The 16,334-nt window shown below is 39.6% G+C and overlaps 1 protein-coding gene across 1 annotated transcript; it reads right to left on the minus strand.

The window, feature by feature from the left end:
- Positions 1-7: 7 nt before the first annotated feature.
- lmx1al (LIM homeobox transcription factor 1, alpha-like) lies at positions 8-16,326 on the minus strand. The gene is made up of 9 exons (XM_026351952.1): positions 15,755-16,326; positions 13,810-13,898; positions 12,843-13,032; positions 3,336-3,568; positions 2,858-3,021; positions 2,607-2,684; positions 2,379-2,499; positions 2,124-2,279; positions 8-1,869 (listed from the first exon to the last, which is right to left on the minus strand). The coding sequence occupies exons 1-9, from the start codon at positions 15,796-15,798 to the stop codon at positions 1,712-1,714; spliced, it is 1,233 nt and encodes a 410-aa protein (XP_026207737.1). The 5' UTR covers positions 15,799-16,326; the 3' UTR covers positions 8-1,711.
- Positions 16,327-16,334: the final 8 nt, after the last annotated feature.

Below are 16,334 nucleotides of genomic sequence, written 5' to 3' on the forward strand. Positions count from 1 at the left end.
CAGGGAGTCTGGGAATAAAGGGTTAGGCTGTCCACCAGTAATCAGCGAGACTACTGAGTGAGGCAGAGGGAGGATGTTGAGTTATGAGCCCTGTGACCACTAAGCAGAACAGGCCTTTTCTGGTTCAATTATTAAAGCACGGAGGGGGAAATGAATCATTCTTTTCAAGTCTAAAATCTTCAGTTCAGGTGAGCAAGTGATCACGGCTGTCATCATTTAGGACAAATAAGACAAGAGCACTAAAGATGAAACCAAGGATTGTATTGTAGATACAGCAACATTACATTCAAAGCACATCACCTGGCAGTCACTGAACAAAAAACGGAAGATAGGATCTCACCTAATACCGCACAAATAAGTTACATTCACAAAAATATCACTATAAAAATACTGTGAGTCAGTAAGCAGCGTCAAACATAAGGTCATGAATGAATGCCACAAGCTGTACCCAATCACAGGCACCTAAATGAAACAGGTATCACCCTATCCTATTATTCTGCACCACAATGTGTGTCTGATCCTGATGCTTTCTGGTAACACTTGCTATCCAACTTTAGTTTGGAGGCTATGTCTTTAGACCTACTTTGTGACACAAATATCATGCTACACTTTACATATTTGCTGATTATCACAGAAGAAGGTACAAAATATCTACCTAACATCTAATTTGAGATGTTTGAGAAAAAATAATTACAGAAAGTGACTATAATTAATTGTAACACAGTCATACTCACATTTACATTTGGAGTACATCATCATGTATCCAGTGTCCTACGTTTTGGGGCTTTGTGGAGCTATTGGTTGTCATTGACTGCAATGCTTTTTAGTGATTACATTATAAAAGAAAAGGAGAGAGAGAGCTAAAGCAGTAATAATTTATACAACCCTGTTTCCGCATAAGGCTTTTCAAATGACCCTGTAGTGTTGTCTAAATGCTAAAATATGTATTTGGTTCATAATGAATGCAGTTTGAAAATGTCATTTTACATTTAAAGTTTCTGCCTCTTTGCAATATAATGTATGTTATTGAAGTCAGTGGGCAAGTTAAATTGCAATCCTGTCCAGCACAATATCCTGAGTTCTACCTCAGGTTATATAAACATACACACACTAACCTGAGAGCAAAATTGTACTCCAATTCATATACAGTATTGTATACATTGCAGTCTTTCACGCACAATAAGTAATCATTAGTCCTGTCAAAAAAGTTGTAATGCAATATTCTGTTTTAATTTAGACCCTTGGCTGCCCACAGAAGCCAAGACTCCTAAATACACGTATCCTGATTGATGAATTAACTTTCAACAATCAGTTATTGGTATTATTATTATTATAATTCATCATATAAATATTATGTTTGATAGGTGTATTTCGTCCTTTTTGTTGGAAAGTGCCATGAAATGTGTTTCATTTAACATCACATAAATACAACAAGAGAAATTGAGGTCCTTCAACATATCTTGGACAGTGTCTGTATTTCCAGCATGAGATTCTTGGAGAGTTGGTGGGAACATTGCAAATCTGCTACAAAATGAAATTACAACTATGGCTGACTTGTGTTGATTTTAATAAAAGCTCAAAAGTGTGTTTGGATGTCGGCTATTTTTTTTTTTGAGTGGTCCCACAGGCATGTTAATGGACAGGCTCCATTAGCTGCATTTCTAAGGTGAAAGGTGGAACAAAATGGGAAAAGGGTAAGAGTTTATGAGGGTCAGGAGGTGAAGTAGGAGTTCTGCATGGAGTAGAGACGGTCGATGGGGTTTCCCACTCGCCCAGCCAGGAGGCCGCTGTCCCCTGTTGCTAAGAGACAATCACCAAGGTGACCAAGGCTTCCATCACTGTCCAGGTCGTGAAACACTGCCTCTGAGTCTGCAGTGAAACGGAGCGAGAGTGTTAATAAGAACAGACAAATATGACATAATACTTATTAATACACAAAACTCTATTTAAGCTAAAAAAAAAAAGAAGAAAGTCCAAAAATTAATTGTTAAATGAATGAGTCTTTATTTCTGTTCTACAGGGACTAACTTGCAGGATGACTCCGTGACCTTGAGCTGTTTTGACTGACATGAGAACATTTTGAGGGAGATGGTTTCGTTTGCAGTGCTGACCTACTGTCTTACCATAGGAGTGTAGCTGCTCATTATTCAATTGAGGTGGTGTCAGCCCATGTCGAAATGGCTCTCCAGTGTAGATGTTAGGGTCCAGAGCAAGTAGCTGTTGACGTGGCAGAGAGGGATATCCCAGTATCCCATCCATGCCATGGGTGCTAGATCCATCTAGGAGAAGTGAAAATCATTTTGGTCATACGATTATATAGTATTTACTTTACTTTTTTCTATTCTTCCTGATCCTGCATCAGTATTTTTGGCTCATACCTTCACTATCATCATTGCTCTGGCGGCCCCCTCTACTTGGTCCTCTCCTGGTTCCCCCCAGCTGCTCTTGTTCCTGCTGCTGCTGTTGCTGTTGCTGCTGACGGCGAGCTATCTTTTTCATCTGATGCATGAAAATACACACTGTTGTTGTTGGGAACTTTCTTTGTGTATTGATTGCATTGACATTTAACATATGAGAAAATCTTTGTGAATCATCTCGAGTCTGACCTTTGCTCTCTGGTTTTGAAACCACACTTGCACAACCCGTACTGTGAGCCCGGTCTCAGCGGCCAGTGTCTCTCGCACCTACAGGAAAACATTTTCCATTCCAGTGTTTTAAAAATACAGACTTTGCAATGTCATAACCAGCTTGACAGAAACTACTACATGGACAGATATGCAAGAACAATTACATTTGACAGCCAAGGGAGTATTTTCTGGCATACATTTCCATTGATAAGACAGTCTGGTCCACCCACCTTGCGGCAAGGCTTAGCAGATACTTCAAAGGAGGCCTTGAAAGCACGGCGCTGTTGCGTGGTCAAGATGGTGCGTGGTCGTTTTGAGCGCTTGTGCTCCTTCCCTTCATCGCCACCCTTACCCCCACCAGAGCCCCCACCACCGTCCTCATCCTCACTTTTTACTGGTAAGGTAAGCAGGCAACAAAACAGTCAGCCCTTACAGGAAGGTACTTTCATTCTGAGATAAAGAAGTAAAACAGTTTCTGCAGAGTTTGTTTTTAGTGCACTGGAGTTTCAGCTCCACATACTGTAGCCTTTTAAATAGCACTGTGTAACCAGATAACAATGGACTTCTGCTACACAAAACTGTGCAAAAAGCAGACTAATAGCATGAATGTAGAAGAACAAGAATTTGCTTAAGGACTATTTAGAAAACCCTGATGTTTTTTGAATTGAATGTAGGCAAAGCAACCTTGTCACAAACTCTTGTCTTTACCTGATTCAGTTGGTGTAGGACTGATAGCAGCCAGCATTTCCCTTTCTTTTTCATAGTCCATGCGGCAGAGCAGCTGGCCTTCCTTCAACACAAACTCATCACCTCTCTGCAGCCGGCGTTCACACTCGCAGCAGCTAAAGCAGCCCAGGTGGTACACCTGGCCAAGCACGCGCATTATCAGCTCTGAACGCCCGATCACCTGCAGGCAGGCGCTGCACTTCCTCACAAATAGCCTGGAAACACACAGACTTCTTCTGTAAGTGTACACATCTTAAGGTAGGATGGGATGGGAGAGATGGCAGTCAAAGAGTGGAGAAAAGTTGAAGTAATTAAAGACAGAGGCACAGACAGAAGCTCAGACACACTTACCCTCGGCTCCAATGGTTTAGAGATTAGCATAGTCTCTTAATTAAAGGTCGTATAAACATTACCCAATTCACACTGCAACAAGGTGAACATCTGCTGTGAGGAATTACAGTAAATGGCATTTTTATATTGTATTGTTTCTCTTACGTGTCAGTAGATGGCAGTAGTTAGCTTATCACAAGAGAGCGGCCCATTGGGAGTCTTTCCCTTCTGATTCCTTAAATGTTGAGATTGATGTGATCTATCCTATCCATATATCACCCACAATCTTATTAACTGATTTAACGTTTTAAATAAAACTTAAAACCGAGTCTTTCTCATAGCTTTACCCCATGTCCACTGTCTTTCTTTTGTCCCTACATCTCCTCCTGTGAGATGTTATAGTCCTTGAATTTCTCTCCTGCCTCACCATCTCTTTACATCCTTATTTCCATTCACAGTGCCTAAGTCTCTGCCATTAAATTCCTCTCAAATCCCTGCTCTCGCACTTGGTTTCCTCCCCCTCCCTCCTTAGTATTTTCTGCCAGCATTCCCAGTTCTCCCTCATGCCCTCCCAGCCTGCCTCCCCAGTTCACTGAAACTAATAAAGACAGGATTAATTAGATTGTTGTTTAAACAGTGCGATGGCCAGACAGACGCTGTAAACTCATAACCAGGGATTGGGGATAGCATGGGGTTAATCTCTCTCCTCTCACTTATGCACACTAAAACACACATACACACTTACATACATACACACAGAGACTCCTACACACACACACACATGCACCCGCGCAGGCATGCACAAAAACATTTGCACACATCCAAGTTTTACTCTACCTAGCCCATATTAGCGAGTTACCCATATTCACTGGACCATTAGTCATCATCATGCTGGTGGTATAACACACCTGTAATTTGAAAATGGTGTAGATTCACTGGATGGCAAGAATCTGATAGTCAGAGCATAGGTATAAAAAGGAGAAAGATCAGTCGATGCAGGAATAACACCAGGACAAAACACAACGCTGGATAAGAAGAAAGGAAAGACAGGAGGGAACAGGAGGAGGAAGGGACAAAGGCAGAAGTGTTGAAGCTCCCTGACTGAGTGATAGGAAGGTGTTGCTGCCCAAATCTGGAGTGTAAAGAAGGAGCCAGGTCTGCACATTAGAGCTCCTAATCTGTGATTCTGTCCCAAACGCAGCTGCTATGGCTAATCTTTCTCAATCCATCTGCCAAACACTCCCAAATTCCCCAAATGACAGTGTCGCTAACTTAACATCATAACGCAAACACAAGTGTCCCTATTAGCTGCCCTACACAGATCTATTGTGACAGGATTTTGTGTTTTCCTAAATGTTTCCCTATTTTCTTATAGAAACACTGCATACAGAGAAATGCTTCTACTTTATATGTCATATCTTTAAATATCTACCAGAAGCTATAATGTTAATCATTGTATCTGTCATCTAATGCATTCCCAAAGAGAACAATCTCAATGTTGCCTGTTCCTCACTCCTCACTCAAAACATAAAGGCTTTCCTTCACCGTGAACAAAATAGGACAGAAAAGAACCGTCGTACGATTGCTTGATTGCTCGAAGACTGATGATGTTGCTGGTTAAGTCCCACACTCCCTAATCGGGGTGTACACAGCACGGTAGGAATTTACTCAACATGGCAAATGAAGGCAACTTGGGGCAACTGCCACAGAGGGGGGCCTGTAAGTAGATCAGCCTAATCCCTCTAATAGAAGTATCATTCACACTGGCTTTGACCACGGCGTAGCTTCCAATAAACCACTATGGACATTATGGTTCGAGAGCAGCCACACGAATGAAGTCAATTCAACTTCCACATGTTCAAACATGTCAGTTTTAATGTTTTAATGTTATGTTTAATACATAACTTTCCCTGTGTGACTAAATACAGTAAATTTTTTTCTTATCTGTATTGCACTTCTACTCATAAAGCTCAATTTTTACATCTAATAAAGTCAGTGGTCTTGGCTTGTGATTTTGAATATGTATTTAGTTAACAGATAAATAGACTCTCTATGATAAAATACAAAATAATATTGATTATAATATAGAACAACAATGTAAACATGTTTTAAACATTATTATTAATAATATAGAAGATTTAGCTAGATTCAGTCGAAACAAACATGTTTGCATGAAATACAAAGAATATTTCTTGCATTTTAATTTCTATTCTAAAAAAAAAGTTACATTGAAACTAGAATTGAAACAGCTGAGGTATAATAAAGACCAGCTGCCTACAGATCTACTAAAAAAAAATATTTTCAGCAGGACTTTGCTTTGGACTTAAAGGGCTTTCTTTTAATGAAGTGATGTAATATTTTCGATATATACAGGATTACAAAGAATAGAGTAGAGTGAGTGCAGATTGAAGACTATAGAGAGCAGTCGACACTGAGAGCTTGTAATGTACAAAACCTCAGCAACCTTGGCTGCAGGCAATTTCATGTTGAGTACCGTGGATTTTGGAGGGGTTAGGGGGCATGACTAATTACAAGCTCACTGATTATGAGATCAAATGTAGCAGAGGCAGAAAAAAGGTGATGTATTGTAAGCACTGGGTGGGTATAATCAGCTCTTTCCTACTTGAGTTATTGTAGATCCTAGGCAGACAAACAGAATAACAGAATTGTTGTCATCTCCCTAAGCTGTGTCATGTGGCATTGTTTTGCCTGTGAGCTCCAACAAGCACAACAATGTCTGGACAGCAGCACAATCATTCCATGAATATGTATGTGTCTCTGAGTGATTACAGTTGTTGTGCTTGCTTTCATAATTGCTGAATATTTATACAGGTATGGGTTTTCTTATATTGACTCTCGAATTGGATCAGTTGTATTTAGGCAAGCAACTTCGACAGATTTCAGCTTTACCTTGGCTGATCAAAGCTGCACCGTGTTATTTCATTTTTATTCATTTCGCATAACAATATAAGATGCGTCTCTAAACACATGCTGCAGTATGCATATATACAAACTCGCGCTTCAACCATTCGTTATGTGTTCAGAATGACCAGAGTGTCTGACACACAAATGGGTGTTTACACGTTCCCTGAAAATGAAGGTACATCCAAGGATTCATATAAGAGTTGCAAAAAGAACAAATGATATACAACAATCTTACTTTTAAGTTGTATTCTGTTTAGTATCTATTTCTCGGAAGTGTGTGCGTAGATGTGTGTGTGTGTGTGTGTGTGCGCACTTTTGGCGGATATTGCTCTGTGAAGCAAAATGGCTCAGAGCCAGGGTTCAGTAATCACATCATCTCCTTTTATTAAATCTCCCTGCACTGCTTCTGTGTTATTAAAATCTCCCAGCATTCCCCACGATACTCGCTACCCCTGCCACCACTCACTCACACTCACACAAATACACACGTTCCTAAATGTATATACATATATATATGTATATATCTATATATATATAATACAGTCACACAGTCACACATTCACACACTGGTGTATATATAGAGTCATATGCATATATAAACACAAATATGCACAGTTTGTGTAAACACAGATAAGGTTTCTAGGTACAAACATCAATAAAACACAGACAGATGCTGTCATTTGTGCACCATGTTCATATATGCATCAACAACGTAACATCATAACCAGTCCTCTTGCTCAGTGATTGCTCTCCAAAATTTGGAAATGCTATGTAGCCTAATAGTCGTTCTCTAATGGCCATGATGGGCCTGCTGTGTATGGACTACTTCGAGACAGTTACATGTCATAGCTCTCACTATAAATCATTCACACTGGTAATACGGCCAGCTCTCCACGTGAGCAGCTCTGAAGGCCATGATATTCAAGTCCTAATGTAATGTACCTGTGTAACGCAACAACTAAAAAACTGCATGACGTGCACGGTCTGCATGGTACAAGTCTCTGGGTGTATGCGAGCTACACCTGATGCTACCAAGAATGAATGCTATGTGTGAGAATATGGATGTGTGTGACTTTGGTGTGTCTGTGTGTGTTAGTTTAGATAAAACAGTTAATCCCCAGGCCACCAGAACGCAATATCCTGTCTGCCCGTTTCTCATTTCCTGTCTGTCTCTGGCGGAGCGGGAAGCAGCAGGGAGGGGGTGGCGGGGGACAGCGGGACCCGTTGCCCCAGAAACAGGAGATACAGCCGGTCGATTTGAGAAAAGTCTATGTCGATCTCCCTATCTCTCTCTCTCTGGTGCGACCCCCTATCCTCTCTCTCTTTTTTCCTCTCCCTCTCTGCTTTTATTATCTCAGATTTAATAAAGCCGAGGCGAGCAGCTTGTTCTGCCATGAAACATTTATTAGCTGTCTGTTATAAAATTGTTGTGGGGGAGGAAAGATGATGGGGTCTCATCTCACATTATTCAAAAACAGTGGCAATATCACACGACCCCCCCGCCCCCACCACCACCACCACCACCACCACACACCTTCCTCACATGCATACACACACCCAGACAAAAATCTGCCCTTCCCTGTGGCAGTTCCCATTCTAAAACTCTCCAACACCTCGTCTCTGCCCTCCGTATCCCGTTTTGAACCCTTGCACCATCACTGAGCTTTCAACCTGACGTTCTTTCATTTATATCATAAAAGTTCAAAAACCCAAGAACTCCCCTCTTTGCTTTCCTCTGGCAACCACGGCTGCAGGTTTAGTAATTTAAGACTCTTGAGTAATGGGAGTGCTTGAATTTTGCAGAGCTACATGTATCTACTAGCCACTCGATGGGATTTATAAACTCTACTTTACAGTCCTGAGCCATTAAAACCCACACTGCAGACCAAACACTTGTCTTTCAAATGCAGATATAATATATATGCATTAGTATTCAATTATTTAAAAAACACACACACCATACTTTTTGGTTTCCTGAGGTTTGAGTTGTCAGTTTAAGAGTTTTCTGGTGCCACTCTAATAAAATCATGATTTCTTTTTTCGATAAGACACATTGCCTTTGATTTTTTTTAATTATTACAATCATGTATTTTTAAAATGCAAATTCTCATTGCAGTGAGCATCAAAAACTAAGTTCTCTTCTTCATCTTTTCTCCAATGTCAGATAAAACAGCTCAAAACAAATTAAATCAAAATGATCTGCATGGTTATAGACCACTAGAGAAATGCAAGAAATTAGTTTTTTTGTAATTTAGTTGAACATATTTTTGTTTCAGTATTCAGATTTAAAAAAAATTTAAAGTAATTTATTAATATGCCAGTGAAGCGTTAAAGTGTTAACTGAGAACAGTAATGGTTTTTGGTCCTACCGACATGTCATTACATAATTCTCTCTAGTATTTCCCTGCAGCCCAGTGTCAGACCTGTCATCAGAGGACAACCACAGAATGCTGGGTAATTAGCACTGTACCCAATCAGCCTCTCCAACACCTCCTCCCATTCTGATCCCGAGACACAAAGAGGCGCTGGGGGGGCGATTAAGAGAAAACAAGGGATAAACGGGGAGATAAACTGTTTGGTGTCATCGCTGCTATCAATCTCAGAGGAAGGAAATGAGGTTTGGGATAGAGAAATATTATTACAAAGCAGACAGTGATGAATGAGGAAAAGGATAGAGAGGCAGGGAGAGAAATGGGTGGGTGGGGAGGGGGCACAGAGGGGAGAAGAGGGGTAGAAGCAGACGTAGCCTCAGTTTTAAAGCAACAAGACTCAGAAAGTTCACTTAAATGCACTGTAAACTGAGAGGGTTGTACCTGGTCAGCGGAAGGAGATTCCATAACTTTGGCTGTGGGGTCTCCCTCTCTCTGTCAGCAGCAAGAGGGTTTGTAGTCTCAATGCCCTCCGCCCCACAGAGTCAGATATTAAACCTATGGTTTAGTGTATATCCACCCCGGTGACTTGTTTTTCACAGGACTGAAGCTGCCTTTATGGAATTACAAGGGCTTGCAGGCTCCTCACAGCCAGACTACCCTCCACCCTGTCTGGGCTCACCACTATTGACCAGAGAACACTGGACTAAGACTACTGAGTTTGGCAAGGAACCCTGATGTCAAGTCAGTCCAGAAGTGCAGGGTACTGAGGGTGCTTTGTTCATACATGTCTGTAATTGTCTGTCTGCTAATCAGCTTGTATTGCCTCACTTTCTATCAGAATATATAACCTTCCTTCTGTTTCTTCTATTTAAATTACTCATTTTAAATCGTAAAAAACTACATTAACATGTATCTGTAGACTTGTGCTGACTGTTTTACTTTGGTTGTAAAAAAAAATCTTATCTAGGAAAAAAACCCATCATTACTACTTGGAGTTCTGTTTCTGGTATATGAAATATACATGTATATATCTAAATTACCATCTTGGCATATGACAATTCCTAAAAAACACCCTAATGGGAATTTTTTGCTGCCTCAAAACAGCCTCACGCTGCCTCAAAACAGCCTCACGCTGATCATCTGGTCCATACCAGGACGGAGATTCAGAGAATTTTTTGAGGTATCAAAACAAAAAATCCTCCAGAAAAATCCACAAGATGCACTTGAGTTTATTGTGTCTAAATCCCCTCATTTCCATAACAGATTGAGACCAGGAAAACTCAAAACTGAAGGCATACCACCTGTTTTTTTTTTCTTTTTTTTTTTTAACAGAGATAAGAAGTTGCAGTAAGGCGGTGGCTAATTTATAACGTGAAGTGGATCAGCTAAGAAATTCACCTATAGTTCGATGCATTGGATAAATATTTAGATTATTATTAGGTAGTAAAAGTCCACTGATATGCTGAAACCTGACATTAGTTTGAAAACCCAAATGATCCATTTAGAATTAGAAGTATCATTTGAAAACATTAAAGGCCAAATTTAAAATAACATTTTTGCATCAAATTCAGTCCAGCCCAATTGAATGGCGGGGGGGATGGGTCACCTTTCAAAATAAGATTATTTCCTCTTTTGGTGTGTAGATTAATCAAAAAAATGTCAACAATATCTCCCCTAAAAAGCCCTTTTGCATTCATTTTATATTCACCATTGTCTTATAGAAAACAAGCATATGTGAACAGATGAGCAGGGTAACAGCTCTGTTTGGCTCGGGGAGGCGAAGTCTGCCTGTGTGTGTGTGTGCTGGGTGATGTAATCAAAGCAAAGGAGGAATTAAAAAATGTTTGGACAAGGCAGAGATACTGCATGAAGGAGACATGGAAAATAGCCCAGTATGAGCTGAAAAGCCTGCAAAATGCCGTCTGTATCTATATCATCCCCATTATCTGCAGCAGTGATGTTATTAATTTTACACCTGACATTAGAAGAAAGCTCACATTAAAGCGTACAGACATCCGGAAACTGATCTGCGTCTTTTCCGTTTGAACAAACAGGAACTAAAAAAAAGCAAGCATCTCCTAATAATCACGAAAATCTTCCAAAATACTTATGCAGGTCCTAGATTCTTGGACGCGACTGTATTACAATGCACACACCTGCTCTAGATGGGAGGAAAGCGTGTGTAGTGTAAAGCGCTGATGGACAGACTGCAGGGAAAACAAGGAGACATTGTTGCTGATCTGCTGAAGGTCACAGGCAGCACTGTGTGCCAAGTCTGGCACCGACTCACACACAATAAGGCAATCCATATGCAATGTATAGGGAACTAAATCAACACCATAGTAAAAAAAGATGCTTGCTATTAATTTGGATCTCCAATTACAGTCATTACACAAGACGAGAAAATATGCTGTTTCATCCCATCACTGGAAATGAACCCAGAACTTTGTTTATGATAAGCTATTGCCTCCTCGTTTCCCACTCATTTTTTCAGATAAGCGTCACACAATGGGACTTTCATCAACCAGTTCCCCTGTCTTGTATTCTCCCTCTCTCTCCCTGGTTTTTCCTCGCTCGCTCTCTCTGTGCCTCCAGATGTCAGGTACAGTGGGAGAGTCTGTGCTGCTGGATGTCGTCTGACACTTTTCAAAACAATGATAACAAGCTGCAGGCTCGTCCTTCAGCCATCCACCCCTGAAGCTCCCACTGCACACGCTGACCGCAGCCCACAACAAACAGCCGAAACAAAAGAACGAGCACACACACACACACACACACACACTGTTAAAGTACAGCAGTAATTGTCAAACAAAAAGTTGTACAATTCACAAAACAACCACTTCTAATATTTACAGACACTGTATGAATTATGGAATCATGGAACAACAAATTGATCACAGTCACATTGGAAAATGCCCCATAAAACAAAATACTTATCTGCCCATGAACGTCTAAATATAAATCACCAATGGTCAATTAAATAAATATCGTTAAAAATGATTATGATTCATATAAGTGGGAAAAAGTAGACTGTTGAACATTCAACTTAAAATTTCCAATTAATAATGTGAATCCTTGATAGTCCCTTAAATGTCCTTTTGTGGTTTCATAGATGTATAAAACACCTTCTCTATCTGACAACACCACACTTCATATATCACTGTGTTACTATACATCGTAGCTGCATTTGTATTCGTACCACAGTCAAAATTTTACATTTAATTCTACGTTTAAGTACTGATGTTGCACACACACCCCTTGAATTTTTTCAGTATGAAGCATATATGCTTAAACGCAGTCCTCGTAATTGTTGAAATAAAAGATATTGTTCTTTTCAAGCCACTTGATTTTTTTATTTTAACTTTCTTTTAATTGTATGTTTCACATTATATTTTAACTAAGGACTATGTTCAGCTCCTGACCACAATACAAATGCAGTATTTTTTTATCATTATTCAAATTACTATAATAAAAACTTCTATCCAAATACCAGAGGAAGATGAATAGTGCATTAGAACACATAACTTGAGTGAACTAGGTGTATAGGGAGTCTAAGTGATGTATCCGTCTGTTATTGCGAGACTAGATATTTTATTTATTAGGTGTTACTCTTCTGATACATCTTTTACTTTCAGCATGGACTAAATCTAAAAATGTAATAGTTGGAAAAAAAACATGCATTTCTACAACTAAGCTTCCAAGTTTCAGCTGAGGAGAGGAGAGCATGCATTTTTAATTGACCTCTGGACATGTGGCATGTCATAAACATGTCTTACATCTGAGGTGAGAGCATGAGTCAGGCTCGTTTCTTACAGTGGGTGCATACGTGTGTGTGTGTGTGTGTGTGTGTGTTTGATCTTACTTTTCATAGTCGTGCTTGCAGTACAGCAGGCGGTCCCTGCAGTAACAGGTCCCGGTGAGCGCGCTCAAACACACTGCGCACTTGACGCAGGTCTCGTGCCAGGAGCGCTCGTTCACGCGCAGCAGGAAGCGGTCGGCGATGGGAGACTCGCAGCCTGCACACACCTCTCCTCCTGCCCTGTACTCCGGACCTGAGGAGCCGAGACACAACAGCAACAGGCCGAAGCCAGGATCTCTGAATACGCACTGAGGTCTGAAGTCAAAGTTAAATGATCCCAGTTTCTCTCCATGGTCAAACGTCACAGGCTGAGCTCAGCTGAACTTTCACAGTTTAAGTTCAAATATTTCTTTTTATTATTAATATTATTATTTTTTATCAAATGTTTTATTTTAAAATATAAAAATGACGCAAATGTATACACATTTGCACAATCTGCAGAATCTTTGCTGAACCCCCCAAGAGCATTGAAAACATGTTTATTATGAAGGTTACTTACAGGACTGTTGATGCGTATTTTTTATCAATCACAAAACTTAAAAAGTACCGAGAAGATGAACCTTTTGTATCTTTTTTTACCGTCAATATATTATTGATATATTGACGAGATAGATACCTTTTCTTCCCATTTGTTTTTATGACGATATTTTTATCTTTTGAAATAAATTTGTTTTTATAGCATATTTTGTCGCTACTCCACAATATCACCACAACATTTTCTTGTGAGGACTATACTCATATTTCCTTCTGAAACACATGTAGGAATTTCTATTACTCCAATATTCAGGAGCGAGTGATGAGCTCCAGTGATGTTTAACATCAGTCTGTATTATAGGGTTTCAGCCTTGTGACTTTTCTAACAGCTTTACAATAAGTTCAGCACCTGCCTGGTGACTTAATAATATTTTTTCTGGTGACAATTTGCTATTCGGTGTTTGTATCTCTGGGCCTTGTTGTCGTTGAAACTCACCAAAAGGCGTCGAGGATGGAGGCTGCTGCAGACAGGACTGCTGGCTCTCCTCTGTTTTCATCCCTTCTCTCCTTCCCTCAGTGTGATCGCTACAGAAAGACAAAACGCACAATTTGAATATAAAGATATGTAAGATATTGAAAAAAGGCCATTTGTAAAACCAAATGGAAAATAGGCCGATGCCCGCAAATAACCCTTAAACCATATGCATGTTTATACTGTTGGTGGCATTTTAGGTAAAACTCATTCTGACTCAATTCTCACACAGTTTGGATTTAAGTCAAGTTATTACCAGTAGAAATAACAATGAAAAATAATTAGAAATTATTACAACGACACCCACACGTCAGGTAATTTAATAAAAATCTAAATGAAAGAAATTACACATGAACACAAAGCTTTGGCCGTTGTGCAAACTTTATAATGGTTTCTATTAGAAATCAGTTGAAGGCCCCTAAATATATCTGACATTTTAAAATTGCACGTCTCACTTTTAATTAGTAGAAAACAAACACACACATAACATGAAATGAACAAGTCAAACATTAGGTAAACTTTCTTATGCAAACAACAATTTATGTAACTTTTTTTTTAATTCCAGTATAATTTGAGTATTATTTTGCTTTTAAAAACATTTTGCAAATATAGGCTACTAAACTAATAAACTGCATTCAGTGATCGACTTACAGCCAAGTCATATCAGTGACTCTAATTTAAAATAGAAAAAAACTAACAAACAAAAAAACCCACCCATTTAAAAAATTGACAAATCTACAAAAATAAATAAATAAATAAATTTTAAAAAGTATGCTGGGGATAAATTGACTAGAAATAACTTTAATGTTTCTACAGACACCTCAACATTAGAAACTGTTAGAAGTGGCCTGATTTATGTGGTCCCCTTACATTCATTCATAATGTTTCCAGCTGGATATTAGACTAATAGAACATTTTATTTTGAATTTTATTTGTGTTGTTGTGATGTTTGTAAAACGGCACCACCACGTTTAAGGGGCCTGTAGTTTGAGCTTGTATTTACTATTGAATTCTGCTTGATTGCAGCGCTGCTACGGAAAATTAAGGGTTTCCAATAAAGAAAATGAATTATGTAAATACAACTAATCTGATTTGGCATTTTCCCTAACTGCAGGTTGAATACATTACTGACATATCTGTGCAATGCACAATAATAATTAGACGTTGAGGACAGCCTGAAACCCTGATTACCGGAATAAAAATATTCAAAAAGATTTAATTAACTTTCCTGTAGATTACCTGGAGCTACAAATGAGGCCATTGTAAGTGTCATTTTATTTGATAATCAATAGGATCAATAACTTGTTCTGTGACGTTGACGGCGAAGCGGGACAGCAAAGATAAGCATTGAACGGGATGTGTATAAAAAGCTGTTTGTGCGTAATGAGAAACTCTCAGAATTTAGATTATTACCAACATATGATGGTTGACTTCAAAAGGTGTCAGAGACCCAGTTTACAATTATAAGCAAGTAGTGCAAGTAAAAACATGCCGGAGTTGAGCCCTTCTGTTCCAACAATTACTGTAAACTGATAATAAAATACAGAGATTATTCACAATAAGCATCTCTCACTGTCCGAAGTAAATAGTCTGATACTAAACCACCAACTTAAACCCAACCTGCATTAAAACGGCTTCTCTTCCCCATTATTGTCGCCCATTTGTTTGGATTAACAGACCCATTCAAAGCTCGAAACGTATCAGATAACAAGGATCACTGTGGCTCAGTCTTTTGTTTTACCTGGGTGTTTTATTTATTTTTTTTTTTATAAAAACGTGCCAAATAGCGTTAGACCCAAGCAAGAGCTGCTGAGGCAGCGAGAAACACACTCATCAAATGAAACAACACTATTTCCTGGAAATCACACGTCCTTCACCGACAACCTGTTCTTGAGTTGCGGAGTCCTACCTTGAGGTGAAACACACTCCTCCTGAAATCTCGGTTGGCAACATTAAAACGTGGATAAACTTTGGGCCACTAAACGAAGAGATGCGTTTACAGATCGTTCACCTGTGACTCATAGTCCGGCGCGCATGTTGCCTATGGTAAAAATCCAAATACCATGATGACCCAAACTATTGTCTATTGTCTCTCCCGTTTTCTCCGCCAGCCGTGTGTGCGCTCTGACTTGTTTTGTGCGTAAAAAAGGCGCAGAGGGAGGAGATGGACAGACAAGGAGGGAGGGAGAAGGTGCGGAAGATGATGAGGGAAGATGAGCGATGATGCAGCCTATTGATAACTCGGATGAGGATGATCTCTTGCATTTGTGTTCACGCTTAGACGGAGACTTTAAACGGCGCAGCTGATATGTGGGAAGACTTGGTCTGCAGACATGAATGGCCCCCTTCGCATGGAAAACAGTTTATAAGGGTTCTCATATTTTGTCTGTGTCAGTGTCTACAATGATTGGTTCAGGTGAAATACTGTCAAAAGAAGAAAGAGAAAAGGTGATAACACAGATGATAAATTCCTTCCAGTCTTTAGAGAA

The sequence above is a fragment of the Anabas testudineus genome, chromosome 8 (assembly GCF_900324465.2).
Source record: "Anabas testudineus chromosome 8, fAnaTes1.2, whole genome shotgun sequence".
NCBI lineage: Eukaryota > Metazoa > Chordata > Actinopteri > Anabantiformes > Anabantidae > Anabas > Anabas testudineus.